At 39.0% G+C, this 24,930-nt stretch overlaps 1 protein-coding gene across 3 annotated transcripts in view; it reads right to left on the bottom strand.

The window, feature by feature from the left end:
• Window positions 1–24,930, bottom strand: part of Ppp2r3a (protein phosphatase 2 regulatory subunit B''alpha) — a 205,946-nt gene that overhangs the window by 48,975 nt on the left and 132,041 nt on the right. For all 3 annotated transcript variants that reach the window (XM_045136758.1, XM_045136759.1, XM_004664345.2), the window contains exons 9-12: window positions 13,947–14,033; window positions 8,073–8,229; window positions 6,584–6,632; window positions 6,027–6,116 (exon numbers count right to left, since the gene is read on the bottom strand). In XM_045136758.1, the coding sequence (XP_044992693.1) occupies window positions 6,027–6,116; window positions 6,584–6,632; window positions 8,073–8,229; window positions 13,947–14,033 (383 nt within the window). The remainder of the gene's footprint in view (window positions 1–6,026; window positions 6,117–6,583; window positions 6,633–8,072; window positions 8,230–13,946; window positions 14,034–24,930) is intronic.

Genomic DNA, 24,930 nt, shown 5'->3' with positions numbered 1-24,930 from the left:
GTTTACCTTTTGTATGAACTCTTTTTTAAAAAGAAAAATATTTATTTGTTCTTTGTGCACACACACGGGGGGCTGGGGTGGGAGAGAACCAGGGATTCTTGACACTGCAAACGAACTTCAGATGCATGTGTCACTCTGTGCATCTGGCTTTGTGCGGGGAATTGAACTTGGGCTGTCAGGCTTTGCATGTAAGCACCTTTAACCACTGGGATCTTTCTAGCCCCTATACTGATTTTTAGATGTTGAGCCTATCTTGGGTTTCTGTGATAAATCTTTTTATCATGGTGGATAATTTTTTTGTTTATGGTGCTAGATTCAGTTTCCTAATTTTCTTTCTTTTTTTTTTTTCAAGGTAGGGTCTCACTCTAGACAAGGCTGACCTGGAACTCTATGGTCCTAGGCTGGCCTTAAATTCACAGTGATCCTTCCACCTACAACATTATTTACAACTTCTATGTTCTTTCTGATCTTCACAGGATACTGAGGGCTCCAATAATCATTGTTGAATTATCATTGGAGTTCTGTTAGTTTTCCTTTCATAAATGGGCTGTGTTGTTAAGTACATATATATCTTTACAACTATAATGCCTTTCTGTTAGATTGACCTTCTTGTCATATAAATCACCACATCAACTTTTTACTGATTTTGTTTGCATGATCTATCTTTCCCCAGCCTTTTACTTTTTTCTTTTTGTATGTTTATGCCAAACATGTATCTTTGGTAGATTATAGCTTGTTTTTATAATTTTATCTAGTCTAGTAACTCTCAGTATCTCTCTCTCTCTCTCTCTCTCTCTGCTGTGTCTCATTCCAGCCAAGGCTGACTTGGAACTTACTCTGTAGTTCAGGCTGGCCTCAAACTCATGGTGATCCTTCTACCTCAGCCTCCTGAGTGCTGGGATTATAGACATGACCCACCATTCCTAGCTTCAAATCTTTGCTTTTTCATGGGTTAATTACCTTTAATGTTATTGATAAAATTGGATTTATGTGTGCCATTTATTTATTTGAGCGAGATAAAGAGGCAAGTAGAGAGAGGAGGTGAGAAGGGAGAGAATAGGCACACCAGGGTCTCTAGTCACTGAAAAGAACTCCAGATGCATGTGCCACCTGTGCTTCTGGCTTTACGTGGGTACTGGGAAAAAGAACCTGGGTCCTTAGGCTTTGCAGGCAAGCACCTTAACTGCTGAGCCATCTGTCTATCCCCATATGTACCATTTTACCTTCTGTATTTTTCTTTTTTTTAATTTAAAAATTTTATTTATTTGAGAGAGGAGAATCAGAGAGAGAGAGAGAGACAGACAGACAGACAGACAGACAGACAGACAGACAGAGAGAGAGTATATGAGCACATCAGGGCCTCTAGTCACTGCAAATAAACTCCATAATTGCACCACGTTGTACATCTAGCTTACACGGGTCTTAGGGAATCAAAACTGAGTCCTTTGGCTTTGCAGGCAAGTGCCTTAGCCAATAAACCATCCCTCTAGTACACCTTCTATATTTACTATGTCTCAAAGTTTCCCTTGTTCTTTTATTCCTTTCTTTTACCCCAATTTTCTAACATTTTATTTTATTTTATTTTATTTTATTTTATTTTATTTTATTTTATTTTATTTTATTTTTCCCCAAAGTAAGGTCCCACTCTAGCCCAAGCTAACCTGGATTTCACTGTGTAGTCTCAGGGTAGCCTTAAACTCACAGCAATCCTCCTACCTTAGCCTCCAGACTGCTGGGATTAAAGGAATGCGCCACCATGGCCAGCTAATTTTTTTTTTCTTTTTTTTTCATTTCTCTAATTTTTTTTTTTAAATGGAGTAGAAACCTTGTATGGACACACGTGTTGGTACCATCATTTCCTCTTCCCTGTCCCCATTCCACTGATATTCACCATGGGGTTGTGGGTTTTGAGTTATGAGAGCTGCAGTCAGTTATTTTTTTTGGGGGGGGGCAATGCCTCTGGATATTCTTTCCCACCCTGTGGCTCTTACATTCTTTCTGCCCCCTCTTTCACAAAATTCTCTGAGCTGTGTTTTTTTTTTTTTTTTTTTTTGAGGTAGGGTCTCACTAGTTCAGGCTGACCTGGAATTCACTATGTAGTCTCAGGGTGGCCTTGAACTCACTGAGATCCTCCTACCTTTGCCTCTTGAGTGCTGAGATTAAAGGCGTGTGCCATCACACCTGGATTTTTTTTTTTTTTTTTTTTTTTAACATCTACTTTAGTGTTGAGCTCTCAACAACTTCTGGATTTCTGCTTTGGTACATTTTGAGTATCCTCGATGTCTGCCTCTATCACCCTGGCACACACTGTCAGGCTTGCCATGGAACACTCTTGCTTGTCTCACTAATTCCCCTGTGGTCTCAGCTGGGCTCTATCTGATGTGCAAAGGGGTGGTTCATCTCCTGCCAGGGAGTCTTTATTCTGGTCTTGATAGATAGATTTTGGTTGTCTTTAGTTCTTTCTGTGGAACTCTAGCATGGTTATAAGACCGCTGTCTTGACCAGAAGTCCCATTTTACTGTTTTAATGATTTCTTTTTCCAGTATATATTTTCTAGTTAACCTCTATATTAGTCTGTCTGTTTGTCCATCCATACACCCATCATTTCAAGCCTCCTCCTCCTAAGATTTGATACTTATCTTTTAAAAAAATATTTTTATGGGCTGGAGAGATGGCCTAGCGGTTAAGCTCTTGCCTGTGAAGCCTAAGGACTCTGGTTCGAGGCTTGATTCCCCACGACCCATGTTAGCCAGATGCACAAGGGGGCACATGCATCTGGAGTTCATTTGCAGTGGCTGGAGGCCCTGGCACGCCCATTCTCAATCTCTCTCTCTCTGTCACTTTCAAATAAATAAATAGATAAAAATAAACCAAAAAAAATTAAAATTTTTTTTTTTTTTTTTTTTTTTTTTTTTTTTTTTTGGTTTTTCGAGGTAGGGTCTCACTCTGGTCCAGGCTGACCTGGAATTAACTCTGTAGTCTCAGGGTGGCCTTGAACTCACGGTGATCCTCCTACCTCTGCCTCCCGAGTGCTGGGATTAAAGGCGTGCGCCACCACGCCCGGCTCAAAAAAATATTTTTATTTATTTGACAGAGAAAGAGGGAGGGAGAGAGAGAGAGAAGGAGAGAGAGAGAGGGAGGGAGGGAGAGAATGGGTGCTCCAGGCCCTCCAGTCATTGCAAACAAACTCCAGATGCATGTGCCCCCTTGTGCATCTGGCTAACGTGTGTCCTGGGGAATCAAACCTATGTCCTTTGGCTCTGCAGGCAAATACCTTAACTGCTAAGCCATCCCTCCAGCCCCTGATCTATTTTTTTTTTTTTTTTTTTGGAGGTAGGGTCTCACTCTAGCCCAGGCTGACCTGGAGCTCACTCTGTAATCTCAGGCTGGCCTTGAACTCAATGATTCTTCTACCTCTGCCTCTTGAATACTGGGATTAAAGGTGTACAACCACCATGCCTGGCCAATACTGAGTTAAAAAAAAAATTTTATTTGTTTACTATTTGAGAAAGAGAGAGAGAAAGAAACGAGGGAGGGGGGAGGGAGGGAGAATAGGTGTATCAGGGCCTCCAGCCAATGCAAAAAAAACTCCATGTGCATGTGCCACTTGTGCTTCTGATTTACATTGGTCCTGGGGTATTGAACCTGGGTCCTTAGATTTCTCAGGCAACTGCCTTAATTGCAAAGCCATCTCTCCAGTCTATGATACTGATTTTTAAAAAAGTACGTTAATTTATTTATTTGATGAGAGATAGAGAGAATGGGCATGCCAGGGCCTTCAGACACTGTAAATGAACTCCAGACGCATGCACCACTTTGTGTATCTGGCTTATGTGGGTCCTGGGGAATTGAACCTGGGTCTTTTGGCTTTGCAGGCAAGTGACTTAACTACTAAGCCCTCTCTCCAGCTCTTGATACTCAATTTTTAAGTGATCAGACTGGAAAATAGTTTTCATAAAAAGTTTCCCAGTTTTAGTGAGGATTCAAGAAAATATGCTCAATACTTTGTTAATGAAGGTATAAACTGGTACCATTATAAAAAGGTACATCCTGAGCCAGGTGTGGTGGCACATGCCTTTAATCCCAGCACTTGGGAGGCAGATAGGAGGATTGTTGTGAGTTCAAGGATACCCTGAGACTACATAGTGTATTCCAGGTCAGCCTGGGCTAGAGTGAGACTCTACCTTTGAACTGCCCCCTCCCAAAAGGTACACCCTATTACCCTAGCAATTCTAAGTGAGGTCCCTTAGAAAAACAGTGAATGTCTCAACTAGTCAGCTATAGAGGGTATTTAGGTAAATATCCGTAAAAAGGAGTATATGGCATTAAGATGTAGCCCAGTTTTGTCACAGTGATGTATATCTGGTAGGGCCAGTTACTTTGAACCCAAGCATTCTAGGCCATCCTGGGTAGATAGCACAATCATGTTTCAGAAGAAAAAAAGATTTAGTTTAATGAAAATAGTCTCAAAGTACAAAATTTTTTTTATTTATTTGAGAGAGAAAGAAACACAGAGAGAAAGTCTGGGTGTGCCAGGGTCTCCTGTCACTGCAAACAAACTCCAGACCTAAGTGCCACTTTGTGCATCTGGCTTTACATGGGTCCTGGAGACTCGAACCTGGGCCATTAGACTTTCCAAGAAAGTGCCTTTAACCGCTGAACCGTCTCTCTAGTCCCTCAAGTGTTTTCTTTTATTAGAATTACTAATATAAAAATTTACTTTATTCTGTTTATCCATGTTTTCTAAGTTATCTGTAATAGATAAAAAATTATTGTACTTAAAATGGCAAAGTTATTAAAAATATACCTATCTAATCTAAAATGGTTTTTCTTTTTGGTTTTTCAAAGTAGGTCTCCCTCTAGCCAGGCTGACCTGAAATTCGCTATGTAGTCTCAGAGTAGCCTTGAACTCACAGTAATCCTCCTACTTTTGCCTCCTGAGTGCTGGGATTAAAGGCATGCACCACCACGCCCAGCTGGTTTATTTTTATTTCAATGGTTTATAAACAATCTATCAATCAAATACTTAGATAGTTTTTTTAAAAATTTGTTTGTTTTGTTTTTTGAGGCAGGGTTTCACTCTAGCTGTGGCTGACCTGGAATTCATTATGTAGTCTCAGGGTGTTATTGAACTCTCGGCAATCCTCCTACTTCTACCTCCCGAGTGTTGGGATTAAAGGTGTGGGCCACCATGCCCAGCTTAGCTATAGCATATATATAATTTATTTATTTGAGATAGAGAGAAAGAAGCAGAGAGGGAGAGAGAGAATGGGCACACTAAGGCATCCAGCCACTGAAAAAGAACTCCAGACGGATGTGCCTCCTTGTGTATCTGGCTTACGTGGGTCCTGGAGAATTTGACTGAGATCCTTTGGCTTTGCAGGCAAATGCCTTAACCACTAAGCGATCTCTCCATCCCCTTAGATAACTTTTGGAACCAATATGAAGACTGCTGAGTCTGCATGAAAGAGTACCTCCCCTGCCTTCCTTGGCACTGAGCACTACCTGTATGTAGGACATTGTGTTACATAAGCAAGGGATTTAAAAAAAAGAGAAAGGAACCTAGATGTGTGGCTTAACCAGGAGACAGTACTGGGGAGAAAGAAATAGGTAAATTCACACTACAGGTCAAGGCATGTTTGAGAGTGCTAAGGACAGGGAGGATTATAGCATGAGGATATGATCTTTACACTAATTAACCACAATTCACTTTTCTTTAATTTACCACTGAAGATCATAAAAGAACTAGACTTTATAGTATCTCTTCCACCTTCTGTAAATGCTTACCTATCCAGGCAAGCTTATGTGTAACTCTACCTTTGCTTCTGTGTGAGACAGCACTTCTTGTGAACATGGGCTCTTTGAGTTTACTTTCCTGAACTGACAAGTCTAAGAGGCAGACAGAGACTAAATCTAACCCCTATTAGGACCCCTAGGTGAGTTAGCTTCACTAAGCATGCATGGCGACTTTTTAAAGCTTTGTACATTTGTTTAGCATCTTGGCAATTAAAATTCAAAAATCCTACCTGGTGGGGTTCCTTTTGTCTTCCTCAGAAATCAAAAACCAGACAAAATCAGCATAACTCATTCTTCCCTCTTTCTGTACTGTTTGACCTCTGGAGAAAACACAGGGTTATAAAATTTCCTGAGTAATTATTACTAGCTTTTTTTTTTTGTTTTTCTTTATGAAATAGTGTTTCACTAAATTGCTTGACTGACTTTGGACTTACTCTGTAGCCTAGGCAGGACCTGAATTTATGACTCTATCAACCTAAGTAGCTGGTATTGTAGGTCTGGTTCTAGATTTTAATTTGATAATCAATGGGATCATATACTGTTATCTGTTATGTTTCTGTCTAAACATAAAACTACTACTTATATTTTTAATTACCATCTTGTATTAAGCCAAGGTCATACTTTATAGAATATAATCTGACTCAGTAGTACTGACAAGTTATATAGGAAAATGCTAAAATGAGATTGTTGCAACAGTATAGTTAATTTTGAAATTCCAATTTTATTTCATTTTTCTACTTTTTTAGCTATCTCACAATATAAAACTAAAAATTTAAACTTTTCTTACCTTGTTACTGCCCCAGAGAATATCCTTTCAATAATTCTATTTGATGAAGCTAAATGTAAAGAGAAATTACAAAGTTATTAACACTGTAAAACATGGGTTCTGAGGATTGAACTCTTGTCCTCAGGCTTGCAGATACTTTACTGACTGCACTATCTTCCTAGCTTCAGGAGCAATCTCATGAGAAAAATGAACCAATGTATCTTGGTGCTTAATTTAAAACATTACATATTAGTAGGCAATACAATAAAAAGTGCAGCAAAGTGATATAAAATTTTTTTGGGGGGGGGATTTTCAAGGCAGCATTTCACTCTAGCTCAGGTTGACCTGGAATTCACTATGTACTCTCAGGGTGGCCTTGAACTCCTGGTGATCCTCCTACCTTTGCCTCCTGAGTGCTGGGATTGATTAAAGGCATGCGCCACCATGCCTGACTTCAAAGTAAGTTTTTTCTTTTAAATTTTTGTTCATTTATTTATTTATTTTATTTCAGAGTGACAGAGAGGAGGAGGGGAGAGAGAGAGAGAGAGAGAGAGAGAGAGAGAGAATGGGCATGCCAGGGTTTCCAGCCACTTCAAACGAACTCCAGATGCGTATGCCGCCTTGTGCATCTGGCTAATGTGGGTCCTGGGGAATCGAGCCTCGAACCAGGGTCCTTAGGCTTCACAGGCAAGTGCTTAACTGCTAAGCCATATCTTCAGCCCTCAAAGTAAGTTTTTATAAGTACTTGAAAATAAAACCTAGCAAGATAGAAATACTTCCATTCTTTCCCCTGCCTCCCAAGGTAGGGTCTCACTCTAGCCCAGGCTGACCTGGAATTCTCTATGTAGTCTCAGGGTGGCCTTGAACTCAAGTGATCCTCCTACCTTTGTCTCCCAAGTGCTGGGATTAAAGGCGTGTGCCACCATGCTCAGCTTGTTTTACTTTTTTAATAGAAAATACTGTCCCATAACCTCACAGTGCCTGATACTACCTACACAAGACCATCATAAAAGGAGGAAAAGATCATGACATCAAAATAAAAGACAGGCTGATTGAGAGGGAGAGGGGATATGATGGAGAATGTTTCAAAGAGGAAAGTGGAGGAAGGGAGGGAATTACCATGGGATATTGTTTACAGTTACAGAAGTTGTCAATAAAAAAAAAAAACCTTAAAAAAGAGAAAATGCTGTCAAGTGAAACAGTTTAAAAAACGTGCAAGCACATTTTTTTCCAAATAGATCTTCACATGTGAATCTTACCATCATAAAAGCACACTGTGTACTACAAAGGCTTATTGCTTCTAATACTGTGGTTGCTTATTTACCTCTAAACTCATTCTCTGGTCTCTAAAAAAAAAAATGTCTTTATTCATTCCCACTTCAAATTACTGGCACTATAAAGAGACTTAATGAGATACTGAATTTAAAAAAAATGGGAATTTCTTATAACGAGTGGATATAATCTGCATCATTGTTTAAAATGTTTACAAAGTATCCCCCGAAATACTCACCCTGGTCATTGTATTGAGACAGATCAGTCTGGCTGATGTATAGGTCATGATCACTATCTAGTTCCCAGAATTTACAATAAATAACATAGAAATGTTCATAGGAGAAGTAATCTGTGATTTGGTTTATATCTTCCTCTTCTTCCAAAAGAGCTAGAGTCTGAAATAGTATGAATAAAAGATTAATCTTATATGAAAAAAACAGTGATGGTTATTTTACAGTATAAAAATTTGTATTCATTCATTAAAATTTTTGCTTTTGGTACCAACCAGGAACTTTAAAAATATTTTTAAAATTTTATTTATTTATTTGGAGCTACAGACACAGAGAGAAAGACAGATAGAGGGAGAGAGAGAGAATGGGCGCGCCAGGGCTTCCAGCCTCTGCAAACGAACTCCAGACGCGTGCGCCCCCTTGTGCATCTGGCTAACGTGGGACCTGGGGAACCGAGCCTTGAACCGGGGTCCTTAGGCTTCATAGGCAAGTGCTTAACTGCTAAGCCATCTCTCCAGCCCAACCAGGAACTTTTAAATAAGCATCCTTCTACTACTTTCAATTAACTGATTCATCTGTAGCATTTACTGAGCTCTATGTTTAGAAAAAGAGATATATGTTATAATATATCTATAATATGCTCAGCTGTAAAAACAGAAAGGCCCAAGCTGGGCATGGTGGTGCACGCCTTTAATCCCAGCACTTGGGAAACAGAGGCAGGATCATTGCTGTGAGTTCAAGGCTACCCTGAGACTACAGAGTGAATGACAATTCAGCCTGTGCTAGAGCGATACTCTACCTTGAAAAACAAAAACACAAACAACAATAACAACAACAAAACAAAAAACAGAAAAGCCCATCATCAAGGTGACTGCAGCCTGCAGAGATCCTTAGCCAGACTAATAAGTGCAAAGCCATTAGAGGACAGCTTAAATTCATGGTCATAAACAATACTATCCTTAAGTTTTCAAAGAGTGGGCATCCACATATAGTATGTGGTTTTGTAATGAAATCAAGTTTACCATAAGCATTATTTATATATACAATTGTGAGAACATATGGCAGCCTGGCACAGAAGATGTAGTGGGTGGAATTACAGGGTCTTGAGCTGAATATAAATCTGGGTCTCTCTTGACTCAGTTTATACTATTATACAGACATCAGAAATAATAACTGGTTTTTGAAAAATATTTATTTGTTTGTAAGCAGAGAGAGGCAGAGAGAATGGGTATGCCAGGGCCTCCAGTCACTGCAAATAAACTCAGACACAAGCACCACTTTGTGCATCTGGCTTTATGTAGGTACTGGGGAATTGAACTGTGGTCATTAGGCTTTGCAGGCAAGTGCCTTAACTGCTAAGCCATCTCCCCAGCCCAGAAACAATTTTTTTAAAACTTATTTGAGAGCAACAGACAGAGATAGAAAGAGGGAGATAGAGAGAATGGGCGCACCAGGGCTTCCAGCCACTGCAAACAAACTCCAGATGCGTGTGGCCCCTGTACATTTGGTTAACGTAGGTCCTGGGGAATTGAACCTTGAACTGGGGTCCTTGGGCTTCACAGGCAAGCGCTTAACTGCTAAGCCATCTCTTTAGCCCCAGAAACAATAATTTTTGAGTTCACAATTCTATAGTCAGTGAAATTATCATGTAAGTGGGTAGATAAATGTAGACATTTTCTGAACTGAAAGAATCAAAAAGTAAAAAAAAAACCTTAAGGCAACTTAATAGAAAAAAACAAGATGTCAGAAATTAGATCATATATATTTATATATAAATCAAACAGATCTGGGTATATGCTGTTTATAAAATATATGTTTAAAATAAAAGGGTTAAAAATAGTTTTCTTTTAAAAATGGGTTAGAGAGATGGCTCAGTGGTTCAGGCATTTGCCCACAAAACCTAATGACCCAGGATTGATTCCCCAGTACCCATGTAAAATCAAATGCACAAAGTGGCACATGCACCTGAAGTTTGTCTGCAGTGGCCCTGTTGCACCCATTTTCTTTTTCTCCCTCTGCTTGCAAATAAATAAATGAAAAATATAAAAAAAGTTTTAAAAAGATAAACATGTACTAGTCAAGTCTTAACAAAAGGAAAATGTATCTGGGCATGGTGGCGCATGCCTTTAATCCCAGTACTCGGGAGACAGAGATAGGAGGGTCACCATGAGTTCGAGGCCACCCTGAGACTACATAGTGAATTCCAGGTCAGCCTGGGCCAGAGTGAGACCCTACCTCAAAAACAAAACAAAACAAAACCCAAAAAAGGAAAATGTACATCAATATTAGTTAGCAATAAAGTGCTAAATAATCAAAGTGCAACTCAAGGTGGAAACATAAAGGGCAAGGAGGACTGTGTCATGGCATCAATGCATTACTCTGATAAACATACCTTTAAATGTGTATGTTGAAGCCGGGAATAGTGGTGCATGCCTTTAATCTCAGCATTCAGAAGGCAGAGGTGGGAGGACTGCTGTGAGTTTGAGGACAGCCTGATAGTACATCGTGAATTCCAGGTCAGGTCTGGGATAAAATGGAACCCTACCTCGAAAACTGACTCCCCAAAAATGTGTGTGTTGGGAAATCAAAATACTTTGGCAAATTAAAAACAACACAAATGATTAAATTATGGTAAATCTGCTCAGTGGAAGAATATAAAGTGAGCAAAAATTAGTCTTCATAGAAACAAAGGAAAATCATGATGTAGTAAGGACAAAATATAGGATGCAAGAAAGTACCCACAAGAGCTACATAAAAATCCCTAAATCCATATGTGCACATGAATGGGACTAGAAGCACACATACAAAAATGACAGGGCTGGAGAGATGGCTTAGCTTTTAAGCGCTTGCCTGTGAAGCCTAAGGACCCCTGTTTGAAGCTCGATTCCCCAGGGGCTGGAGGCCCTGGTGTGCCCATTCTCTCTCTCGCTATCTGCCTCTTTTTCTCTCTCTCTGTTGCTCTCAACAAATTAAATAAAAGTAATTAAAAAAAGAAAAAAATGTGTATTTAAAAAATGATAGTAGTTGCACTAGGGTGGTAACATACTGATTCTTTTGTTTTCCAAATTTGCTTTTAAGTAATTTTCAATAAAATTCCCTTTAATGTATATGAAGCTGAATATACTTTCAATAAAACAAATCACTGGGACCTATCTGTTTGAACTACAGATTGTTCTATTGTTGGTGAGTATATAAGTATGAATCAGACTTTTTGTTTTGTTTTTTTTTTTTCTGTTTTGTTTTGGTTTTTTGAGGTAGGGTCTCACTCTGGGCCAGGCTGACCTGGAATTAACTATGTAGTCTCAGGGTGGCCTTGAACTCACAGGCAATCCTCCTACCTCTGCCTCCCAAGTGCTGGGATTAAAGGCGTGCACTACCATGCCCGGCTTCTAGGGAAATTTTTATCCAAGTAAACATAACAAGAAGATGAAAGGATGTTCACTACATCATTGTAATAAAAGAAAATATGAAAATGACTTAAGCATCCATAGAGGAATATGCAATTAATTACAGTATAGCCATGCAATCAATTATGTTAAATACAGATTTATACGTAAGAACTTCCTAAGATGATGTTAAGAGGAAAAAAAAAACCAAAATGACAGAATAGTAGGTATGACCTCATGTATTTTTATGACCCCATATATTAAAAGCATCCTTTACATAGCACTCATATAAAACAAAACTGTATGTTAGTTATGTATATTGATTCATAAGAATGAAAGTACAGATAATACAGGTTCCCTCTCTGAAAAAGGGAGTGAAATGGCAAAGTGAAGAAATAAACAGTGACTTGTGCTTATTTATTACTCTACCTATGCTCATAGTACTGGAATGGTTTATGAGTATATATTCATGTACTCAGAGGAAGACTAAGGAGGTGGGTAAGAACAAAAGGGAGGGGAGCCGGGCGTGGCGGCGCATGCCTTTAATTCCAGCTCTGGGGAGACAGAGGCAGGAGGATCACCTGTGAGTTCAAGGCCACCCTGAGAATACAGAATGAATTCCAGGTCAGCCAGAGTGAGACCCTGGGTGGGGGGAGGGAAAATAGATAATGCTGTAGGAAGAGAACACCTGAGTTCTACTTTCAGTTCAGTCATCTATTTGCTGTATGTTTTCATACAAATTATTCAAGTATATTTAGGCCTCAAGTTTTATCATCACTAAGAATTTGATTAAAATAAGAGTATTTTAAAGAAGGTGGTTTATTTTTAAAAGGTTTTTATTTATTTGTAAACAAAGACGGGGGGGGGAGGAAGGGAGGGAAAGGGACTGTATATAGGTGTATCAGGTTTCATGTAGGTGCTGGGGAATCAATCCCAGGTTGGGAGGCTTTGCAAGCAAGTGCCTTTAACCACTGAACCATCTCCCCAGCTTCCTAAATCATCATCATTCTTGAGTGGTATGGAGTTGCTGCCATATTAACCCAGCCTATAATACCTACTGAGAGCCCAGACAGGCATCAGCCATTCAATAAATATCAACAATGACTGTGATGATAACTGTCCAGTTTAGAATAACAGACTATTTATATATCCATTATGGTCTGTTAATTGACAAGTCTTCATTACTTTGTCTGTCTCAGATGAAAATAGGATAAATAAAGAGTAATAAGGTTCTATTATTAGTGTAAGCTTCATTTAGTGTGATTTATTTAACATACTTACTTAAAAAAATTTATTATTATTTATTTATTTGAGAGAGAGAATGAATGAATATGGGCACATGCTAGGGCCTCCAGCCACTGCAAATGAACGCCAGATGCGTGTGCTACCTTGTGCATCTGGCAAACGTGGGTCCTGGGGAGTCAAGCCTTGAACCGGTGTCCTTAGGCTTCACAGGCAAGTGCTTAACCTCTAAGCCATCTCTCCAACCCTTTTTCTGTTTTTTTGAGGTAGGGTCTCACTCTGGCCCATGCTGACCTGTAATTTATTACGTAGTCTCAGGGTGGCCTTGAACTCACAGTGATCCTCTTACCTCTGCCTCCCAAGTGCTGGGGTTAAGGGTATGAGCCACCATGCCTGGCTATTTAAAATACTTTTAAGTGTGTTCTGTTCCATTTTATGTTTCTAGAAGCTTAAACAATCAGACATGAAGATTTTCTCAGTAAAAGGCTCCCACTAGTGGCCAATACTTTCTCGTTTGCTAAATAAAATAAATGAATGAAATGTCTTCTTTCCTAAAAGGAATTTTAAGTAACTTATCCAACAGTAGCTGAGTAAAGGGTCGTTATGGAAAGAATTGAGCCTGTATTCTTCCATTTCTTTTACAAGGTGCTTCCCAACAGGGTCCCAGTCCATTCTCCAAAATACTCACTTTCTAAAGAAACCTGGGCCACCTCACATTGTATGGCAGTGTCCTCCCCCCAAAAAGACCCCCCATGTCTTTAGATGGGAAGCGGTAAGGGGCTGAAGACATCCACGGAGTCCCATGTACTTTGGTGTGGATCTCCTCGTTCCCCTCGTCGCAGTTTTTGAACATGACACTTCATGTTTCTGGCTTTTGCTTACACTGCTTTCTTTCTGGAATCCCTTCTCTACCATTTTTTAAAATCTTGGTAAGATTCAATTGTCCCCAAGGTCAAGATCATAGGCCGTCCTTCTCTGAGGCCTCCTCTGAACCTTTATGCCATATGTGGGACTAAGTGCCGTGCGGGTGGCCCTGCACTCTTCTTCCGCAGGGTCTGCCTCCAGGCAGAGATCCCTCGTTATTCCATTTTCTTTCACATTACTCCTATGGGTAACCAATAAATGCTTACTGTATAGAGTAAGTAAATATTTGCTAAAATCATGTAAAATTATTAAATTCCTTATAAATCTTAGGAAGGCAGCTACTTCATCACTAAACCACCACTATTCTTTTTATCTTTATATAAAGCATACTTGCAAAAAGTTGCTTTTTCTTATCTCAGTCGAAGTAATTTTTCCACTCCAAGATCTGTTGACCGTGTAGAATATCCTCTGAATAACCTGGCTCCAAAAGGAAACAAAAACCAATTAAAAACTGTGCAGACCTCCCTTACTTTCCCAAAGGTCATGACTATATTTGAAACTAAGTATCACCAGTTAATTGTAATTCCTAGTTAAAAAATCCCTCATATTTTAATTCTATACCTATAGGAAAACAATTTATTTTTTTGAGGCAGGCTCTCACTGCTATAGCCCAGGCTGACCTCAAGCTCATGGCAATCCTCCTACCTTGGCCTCCTGAATACTGGGATAAGGCATGCACCACCATGCCCCACTAGGAAAACAAATTCATGTCCTCAAGTTTTTACTTCTCAGCTGTTTAAATACCATTTACTTTGCTTACCCTCCATCTACACATGGATGCCTACTTGAAGTAGTGTTTACTGGGCTGGATAGGTTTTTGCGAAAGGTAAATGAGGTGGAAAGCATCTACTGGGTTGGCTTAACGAACAATCTGAAGGATGACTGTCAGTGTGGCATGGTAACAAGAGGGCATTATTTTAGCTGGTCTCCCCCATCCTCCGAGGTAGGGTCTCACTCTAGCCCAGGCTGACCTGGAATTCACTATGTAGTCTCAGGGTGACCTCGGACTCATGGCGGTCCTCCTCCCTCTGTCTCCTGAGTGGTTGGATTAAAGACGTGTGCCACCATGCCTGGCCTTTTAATGATGTTTAGTGATTTGCTGCCTTTCAAATTCTTATGAATTTAAAACTTATGCAACCTGTGATAATTTATATCCTGACCTTTATTTTGGCAAGAACATTTCTGTTATTATCAACCGTTTTAGTGAACTTAGCAAAAAGTGAAACTGGAAAAGAGCAGAAATGATAGGATGTAAATGTGTACAGACTAAAGATGTGTGTGCTGTGGTGAAGGTGGGGAGTGGAAAAGGAAGGCAGAGTATAATCCTGGAGGTAAAAGGCCACATGCATTCGTAACAATTTTACACCTGTGTCATTCCTATGTGTTTGGTTTTCCTTTGCAACTAGATTTTTTTCTCCACAAGGAAGCAGGGATGAGGAGCAATTTATGTAGCTTTTGTGGTAGCATGGCTTTAAAAATATTACTTTGGGTATGAATATTGCTCAGTTGAATTTTAGAATTTGCCAGTAAATTGCTCCACCCAGTCAAACTAGAATACTTGAGTAGCAGGCAAACTCAACACCGAGGGTCGCTTCTGATGTTTTCTTGGAGTTTAAGAGCTACACTTAGCACCATAAACTCCTACCCTGAAGATATATAAAATTGGATTTACATGGCTAAGAACACTGCAGATAATTAGAACACCCAAGCATCAAATTAACCCAAGATGCAAAAATCTCTACATTATAATATAAGAAACACAAAAAAACAAGACAATATAATCTCACCAAAAAATTATAAATCCATCAGAAATGACCGCCCAGTGAGACTGTTTCTGGTGAAGTGCTTGACAGAGATTTCAAAAAAATGATTACATCTATACTCAAAGAAATCAAAGGAATCAAAGGAGAAAACAAACTCCTGAAGAAGAACACAGGAAACCAACTTAATGAAATAAGGAGGTCAATATAAGACATGAGTAAGGAAATAGAAATAATGAAAAAAATACTAATCAGAAATATCAGAAGTGAAAAACAGAGTTAAGTCAAATAGAAAACTCTGTAGAAAGTCTTACCAGTAGATCAAACATAAGAATTCAGGGTATAGGAGAAGGAGAAGAATTTCACACCAAATGCATAGTAGGCATTTTCAACAAAATCATAGGAGAAAACTTCCTCCAAATTGGGAAAAAGATGCCATTGCAGATACAGGAAGCCTTCAGAATGCCAAAAGGCAAAATCAGGAAAGAATCTTTCACCATCATATTATAATTAAACTTCAAAACACACAAACCAAAGAAACTATGCTGAAAGCAGCTACAGAGAAAAATCAAGTCACATACAAAGGCAAGCCCATCAGGATTACAGATTACTCAACACAAATTTTAAAAGCCAGAAGGGAATGGAATAATGTATTCCAAGTTCTGAAAGAAAAAAAACTATGAACCAACATTACTTTATCCTGTAAAGCCATCCATCCAAATAGACAGAGAAATAAGGACATTCAATAACTTTCAATAACAGGCTAAAGGAAGGTATGAACACTAAACTAACTCTACAGAAAATACTTGAAAAGATCCTCCACATGGAAAAGAAAGAAAAGCATACACATAAGGAAATAGGAAAATATATACCATATTCAAATAGTAGTTCATACAAGAGAGTAAAAGAACAACAGGAAGAACTACAAAACAGGAAGAATAGCAAGAATAAATACAAACCTTTCAATAATAACTCTTAATATCAATGGCCTCAATGCCCCAACCAAAAGATACACATTTGTACAGTGGGTTAAAAATCAGAATCCATCTATTTGTTGCCTCCAAGACATACACCTTTCATAAAAAGACAGGTACTATCTTAGGGTGAAAGGTTAGAAAATGGTATTTCAAGCAAATGGGCCTAAAAAACAAGCAGGGGTCACTATCCTAATATCTGACAGGGTAGACTTCAAATCTAGTTAGGAAAGATAAAGAAGGTCACTTTCTATTGATTAAAGGCACACTCCAACAAGAGGACATTACCTTTCTAAATACATATGCATCTAACATGGAGGGCTCCCAATTTCATCAAACACACACTACTAGAATTAAGGTCACAGATAACCTCAAACACAGTTATAGTGGGTGACTTCAATACCCCATTCTCATCAATTGACAGGTCATCCTGGCAAAAGATAAATAGAGGCATCTGGATTAAATGAAGTCCTAGAACAAATGGACCTAACATATACCTACAGGACATTTCACCCAGATGTGTAGAATACATATCATTTTTAGCAGCACATGGAACATTTTCTAAGATAGACCATATATATTAGACATAAAGTAAACCTTAACCAATATAGGAAAACTGAAATAATTCCTTGCACTCTATCTGATCACAATGGGATTAAACCACAGATAAACAGCAAGAAAAGCTAAAGAGCATACACAAAATCATGGAAACTAAACAATAACTACTAAATGATGAATGAGTCAATGAAGAAATCAAGAAGGAAATCAAAAAATTCACAGAATCAAATGATAATGAGAATGCAACATACCAAAACCTTTGGGACACAATGAAGGCAGTCCTAAGAGAGAAATTTATAGCTTTCAGTGCCTATATTAAAAAATTAGAGGGCTGGAAAGATGGCTTAGAGGTTAAGGTGCTTGCCTGCAAAGCCAAAGGACCCAGATTTGACTCCCCAGGACCTATGTAAGCTAGATGCACAAGGGGGTACATGCATTTGGAGTTCATTTGAAGTGGCTGGAGGCCCTGCCACACCCATTCTCTCTATTTGCCTATTTCTGTATCTCTCTCTCTCAAAAATTACACACACACACATAAAGAAACTAGAAAGGTTGCAAGTAAACAACTTAATGGCTCATCTTAAGGGCTTGGGAAAAAAAAGAACAAGGTAAGAAAAAAATAAGTAGACAGGAAAAAGTAATAAAGATCAGAGCAGAATAAAATAGAAAAAAAATTAAAAAGAATTAATGAGAAAAAAGAGAGTTGGTTTTTTGAAAGGACAAGCAAGATTGATCAGCCCTTACTAAATCTGACCAAAAGAAAGAGACACAAAGTAATAAAATTAGAGATGAAAAGGCACCATAACAACAGAAATCATAGAAATTCAGAAACTCATAAGAACATACTATAAGAACATATACTCACCAAGTTTGAAAAATCTGAAAGAAATGGATAATTTCCTTGATATCTATGATGTACCAAAATTAAATCAAGATGATTAGCCACTTAAATAGATCTATAGCAAGTACAGAGGTCAAAGCAGTTATATATAAAAAAATCTCCCAACTAAAATGTCCAGGTCCATATGGATTCACTGTTGAATTTTACCAGATCTTCATGGAAGAACTAACACTAATGCTTCTCAAACTTTTCCATAAAATAGAAAAAGAAGGAATTCTACCAAACTCCTTCTACGAAGCCAGCATCACCCTGATACCAAAACCAGACAAAGACGGAACAAAAAAAAAAAAAAAAGAAAGAAAGAAAGAAAGAAAGAAAGAAAACAATAGACCAATCTCCCTCATGAACATAGATGCAAAAATTCTCAATAAGATATTGGCCAACAGAATATAAGAATTTATCAAAAAGATCATTCACCTCAACCAAGAAGGCTTTATCCCACAGATTCAGGGATGGTTCAACATATGCAAATTGGTAAATGTAATACACTATAGAAATAGACTGAAGGACAAAAATTACATGATCAAAATCCAACATGCCTTCATGATAAAAGTCTAACTAGAAACTGGGAATGTAAGGAACATATCTCAACATAATAAAGGCTATTTATGACAAACCTACAGCTAACATAATACTAAATGGGGAAAAACTTGAAACTTTTCCACTAAAATCAGGAACAAGATAAAGGTGTCCATTGTCCCCACTTCTATTTAATATAGTACTGGAAGTCTTAGCTATAGCAATAAGGCAAGAGATGCACATAACAGGGATACAAATTGGAAAGGAAGAGATCAAACTATCACAATTTGCAGATGATATCATTCTACACATAAAGGAAGCTAGAGACTCTACCAGCAAACTGTTAGGGCTGAAAAACACTTTCAGCAATGTAGCAGGACACAGAAATCAGCAGCTTTTCTACATATAAACAACAAACATGTGGAGGGTAAAATCCAGGAATCACTCCCATTTACAATTACCTTTAAAAAAAAGTGCCTTGGAATAAACCTAATTAAGGAAGTGAAGGATCTCTACAATGAAAACTTTAAAACTCTCAAGCGAGAAGTTGCAGAAGACACTAGGAAATGGAAAGACATTCCTTGTTCTTGGATTGGAAGAATCAATATTGTGAAAATGGCAATCTTACCAAAAGCAAGCTACACATCTACTGCAATCCCTAGCAAAATCCCAATGGCATTCTTCATAGAATAGAAAAAGCAATACAAAAATTCATTTGGAAGTACAAATATCCTCAAATAGCTAAAACAATTCTGAGCAACAAAAATAAGGATGGTGGTATCACCATATCTGATTTTAACCTATATTACAGAGCTATAGTAACACAAATAGCATGGTACTGACACAATAACAGACATGTATATCAATGGAACAGAATAGAGGACCCAGATATCTGGGCAGCTACAGCACCTGATCTTTGACAAAAATGTCAAAATCTCTTTAGAAAAAAAGACAGCCTTTTCAACAAACGGTGCTTGGAAAACTGGATATCTCTATGTAGAAGGATGAAAATAGATCCTTATTTTTCTCTGTGCACAAGAATTAAGTCCAAATGGATCAAAGACCTTAGTATCAGACCTGAAACTTTGAAACTGCTATAGGAAAAAGTAGGGAAACCCTTTCAACATATTGGCATAGGCAACTACTTTATGAATATAACCCTAGTTGCTCAGGAAATAAAACCACTAATCTACCACTGGGACCTCATAAAATTACAAAGCTTTTGCACAGCCAAGGACACCATGAATAGAGTAAAAGAAGCAATCCACAGAATGGGAGAAAATCTTTGCCAGCTATACACCTGACAAAGGATTAATATCCAGGATATACAAAGAACTAAATAATAAGAAATCAAACAACCCAATAAAAATGGGCTAAGGAACTAAACAGAGTTTTCAAAAGAAGAAATACAGATGGCATATAAATATCTAAAGAATGTTGTACATCCTTAACCACCAGGGAAATGCAAATTAAAACTACTTTGAGATTCCATCTCACTCCTGTCAGAAGAGCTATTATCAAGAAATCAAATGATAATCAATGCTGTCAATATGGGGAAAAATATCAGTGTGGAGGTTCCTGAGACACCTAAAAATAAATTTACCATATGACCCAGATATACCATTCTTAGGCATATATCCTAAGGACTCATCGCGCTACCTTAGAGATACTTGCACATCCATGTTTACTGCTGCTCTATCCACAATAGCTAGGAAGTGGAACCAGCCTAGATGTCCCTCAATTGATGAACAGATAATGAAGATGTGGTTCATTTATACAATGGAATTCTATTCAGTGGTAAAGAAAAATGAAATTATGAAATTTTCAGGGAAATGGATAGACCTGGAAAGGATTATACTTAGTGAGGTAACCCAGGCCCAGAAAGCCAAGCACCGCATGTTCTCTCTCATATGTGGATCCTAACTACTACAAATGTTTGGACTTGTATGTAAGTTGGAATAAAACTTGGTAGCAGAGTCAGTATGACAGAAAGGAGTTATGAGGGAGGGAGGAGAGGGAGGACTTAAGGGGATGGTATTATATATATGTAAGTAAAGAACAGATTAATGGGAGTGGAAAGGCCTAAGTGAGATCAGTGGAAGAGACTGAGTAAAGGAAGGGTTGGGGAGGGTTAATCAAAATTGAAGAGGACATGAATAAGTCATATGGAAACCTACTTTTTTGGACAATGGTGCACCCAGAAGTCACAGATTGTTATTAGAAAACTTTCTGTGCCCAGGATGGGATACATTCCAGTGAGTTGTTGGCCAGGGAGGTCTATGATGTCCCAAAACATTGCAGACAATTGTGAGGCTCTTGGTTTCCCACCAAGAGTAGCTGCTAAGACCCTATTGCTGAAGATGCCACATGCTTGGGCTGCAAAGTCACTGAGAAATCCTGCTGGAGCTGAGCTGAAAACCTTCTCCATGTGGACCAGCTGACAGAAAGCTGGCAAAAGCTAAGCTGCAGGCACCTCCATGGGGGAGAGAGAAGTCATCAGTGGAGATAAACAACTGTGGACACTGCAAGCCTTAGGTTGGGCCAGCCAGTTCAAATGAGCTAACAAGTGCAATATGGCATGTCTGTTATGGGGGAAACCAACCACTCTCTAATTGGACTAGAGCCTATAAAGCTATCACGAGGGGAGAGGGGAGTCATGAGCCCTAGGGGTGTAACACCTGCTGGTGTCTGGCTAAAAGCATGTATTATACTCACTAAACTGCCTGGTAAGCATTTTTTTAAATGTTCATACCCATGTATTAACGCTACTCTCACTTTTGGTTAGAGAAACTTCTCTTTTTAGATGGTAGTGACCTCTGGGATGACTCAAAAGGCACCACAATGCTGAGAAGAAGTGACGGAGGACTGCTCAGCACTGAAACATCTCTATCACATCTTGCAAGGCTCAGGGTCCATTCTGGAAGAGGTGGCAGAAAGAATGTAAGAGTCAAAGGAAGAGTAGGACTCCTTACAATGCACAAAATGGCCTGGATATCCATGACCTCACAGTGCCTGGCACTACCTATACAAGACGGTTACAACAAGAGGAAAAGATGACGACATCCAAATAAAAGACTGAGAGCGGGAGGGGATATGATGAAGAGTAGATGTGAAGGGGAAAGTGGGGGGGGGATGAGAATTATGGTTTATTGATTATAATTATGGAAGTTGTCAATAATAAAAAATTAAAATTAAAAAATTATTATTTTGGGCTTGAGAGATGGCTTAGCAGTTAAGGCACTTGCCTCTGAAGCCTACAAACCCATGACTGACTCTCCAGAACCTATGTAAGCCAGACACACGAGGTGATGCATGTGCACAAGATTAAAGATGCTCACAAGGTCACATGTGCACAAGGTGGTGCACACACCTGGAGTCTGATTACAGTTGTTAGAGACCCTGGTGTACCAATTCTCTGTCATAAAAAGTTTAAAAATACTGTTTTATTTATTTGTGATACAGGCTGCCCTCTAACTTAGGATCCTTCAGAGTATTGGGATTACAAAGTTGTGTTACCCAGCTCACTGACTTAACAGTTCCTGGATTCCTGGTGATTCTATCACGGAAGTAGATCTCCTTTTTAAAGCTACTTTGGAACAAGAGTAACAACGAAAAGAAGATATTTTAGATACAGATAACTTTCCAAAGAGCAGGCTCAATGAGAGACTAAATCACCATTCTGCTTCTGGATTATTCCTCAGAGTAAATTATTAACAAAACAGGGAAGCTAACATCAGGATGAAGGTCTGATTTCTGCTGCCCAGCACTCCATTCACAACCTGCTCTCTCGGCTAACTCCTGAGCTTCTCCAAAGGAGCTCAAGCATCACTACTTCATGGGAAGTTTCTGAACACACATGGGGGTAGAGCTCTTTGTCTTCTGTCCCCTCCTGCTGCCGAGCCTATTGCAGGAATCACCATGGTTGCACCTCACCGTGGTGTACCTGATTATCAACAGCTCCAGACTCTGAGAGACCCATCTTTCTTCCTTCACTCCAGTGTGTGATCAGCTTCTCCCTATATAACATTAGTGAATAACTTCTTGACACAATAATGAGGTTTGAAAGCTGTACAGCATGGAATTTTGTGTTATCTTTGTGAGAGAGAAATATGGGTTCTTCCATAGCTACCTGAACAACTCAGTTCATAAGTTCTGAACAGCACATAGATGTCAACCCAAGAAAGGCCTCTAGCAAGTATTTCATGTAAACCACCATGTTTTGTCTGTGACTTACAGAAAACATGTACAGAAAACAGAAAACAGGGCTGGGGGCTGGGTAGATGGCTCAGTAATCAAAGATGCTCATTTGCAAAGCCTACTGGCCTGAGTTTGATTCCTTTACCCATGTAAAGCCAGACACAAAGTGGTGCATTGCCTGGTGTTGTTTGCAGTGGCTACAGGCCCTGGTGCTCCCATTCTCTATGCCTATTTCTCTCTGCTTGCAAACAAATAAATATTAAAAAAGCAGCAATGAGTAGCTATATTCAAAACAATCAGGTAAGATGCTACTAATGTAATAATGTTTAATCCTGAGGAAAACACAAGACTGGAGTGAAGATAGGACTATGATCTGAATGGCTGACTACTGGGAGGTTCAGTAGCTGACATCTGATTTACAACAGAGGACAGAATTAGAACTACTGGACAGAAGTGCCCTTAAACTCATCAAATACATCAATATAAGAAATAGTTTCCGGGCTGGAGAGATGGCTTAGCGGTTAAGCTCTTGCCTGTGAAGCCTAAGGACCCCAGTTCAAGGCTCGGTTCCCCAGATCCCATGTTAGCCAGATGCACAAGGGGGCGCACGCGTCTGGAGTTCGTTTGCAGAACGAAGCCCTGGCGCGCCCATTCTCTCTCTCTCCCTCTGTGTCTGTCGCTCTCAAATAAATAAATAAATAAATAAAATATTAAAAAAAAGAAATAGTTTCCTAAAATAAACCCAAAATTAATGCGTTGGTATGAAGTCATGAGGTTACTTTTTATCACAAGTTCTTAGGCTAATGTTGACAAGACTTACGTATTAGGAAGCCAGAAGTAGCTGGTGCTTATTTTTTCTACTGGCCCCATGACTCGGGCTTAGAAGATTTTACAGACAGAGGAGGTATCTTATTCAATGTGGCATTTTCAAGCAACAGCTTGACCACCTCCCCCATATTTTAATGGGGACTTGGGGCTGGGAATATAACAGTTGGTAGAATGCTTGCCCAGCATTCAGGAAGCACTGGGTTTGGTCCCCAGCACCACATAAATTGGGGTTGGTGGCACATACCTGTAATCCTAGCACTAGGGAAGTGAAGGCAGGAAGACAAGGAATTAAAAGACATCTTTGCTAGGCGTGGTTGTGCACACCTTTAATCCCAGCACTCGGGAGGCAGAAGTAGGACAAATGCCGTGAGCTCAAGACCACCCTGAGACTACATAGTGAATTCCAGGTCAGCCTGAGATAGAGTGAGACCCTACCTTGAACCCGCCCCCCCTCAAACACTGTTTAAAAATTAAAGAGGTAGAAAGTCCCTAAGGAACAACACCCAAGGCTGTCCTTGAAGTGGTCCTCTGGTCTCCACATGCATGTGTACACATGTATAATTCTTCATATGCATGTACACACACACACACGAATATTACTTAGCCAATCATGGTGACACACACCTGTAATCGCAGCAGGAGGATCAAGAGTTATAGTTTGTTTAGCCGGGCGTGGTGGCGCACACCTTTAATCCCAGCACTTGGGAGGCAGAGGTAGGAGGATCGCCATGAGTTCAAGGCCACCCTGAGACTACAGAGTGAATTCCAGGTCAGTCTGGACCAGAGTGAGACCCTACCTCAAAAAAACCAAAAAAAAAAAAAAAAAAAAAAAAGTTTGTTTGAGCTACACAGTAAGTTTAAGGCCAGCATTACATAGCGAGACTTTGTCTCAAATTAAACATAACAAAACAAAAAATCTCATTTATCAAAATTCCACAATGTTTCTCAATTTTAATACTTAAATCAAAAATTTTCATGTTGAGCATCAATGAAGTTTTGTGTATATTTATTCTTTAATTTTGAATATAAATTCAACTTAAGTTTTTTTTTTTTTTCGAGGTAGGGTCCTCTAGCTCAGGCTGACCTGGAATTCACTATGTAGTCTCAGGGTGGCCTTGAACTCACGGTAATCCTCCTACCTCTACCTCCCAAGTACTGGGATTAAAGACATGCAACACCACGTTCAGCAAAATGTGTTTTCTATATAAATTTAGTCTTATACTAAAATGTTTTATATTATTTGTGAAAGTAAATTTTAGGTGTGTTATACTTACAATTACAGAACTTTAATCTGTATTCATTCTTTTATTTTTCCCTCTTTAAAAAATTTTGTAAGAAGTTTATTAGTTGTTTTCTATTTAGCCTCTGCTAAGCTATTCACCTAATATTACAAAACAATGTATTTATCCGATTTTTCCATGGCCTAAATCATCTTATTCTGTGGTGTACTTCATCTCATTTTCTGGTTGGAACATTACTGATTCAGCAGTTTGTATCACTGAGGTGATGTCACCATCTAGTGGTGAAAGTACACAGCTGCTGCTTCTCCATTAGTTACAGCTTCTCAACTTTTCTAA

The sequence above is a fragment of the Jaculus jaculus genome, chromosome 17 (assembly GCF_020740685.1).
Source record: "Jaculus jaculus isolate mJacJac1 chromosome 17, mJacJac1.mat.Y.cur, whole genome shotgun sequence".
Taxonomy (NCBI): domain Eukaryota; kingdom Metazoa; phylum Chordata; class Mammalia; order Rodentia; family Dipodidae; genus Jaculus; species Jaculus jaculus.
The sequence above is the reverse complement of the archived record's forward strand: the minus strand, read 5'-3'. Positions and strand labels throughout refer to the sequence as shown.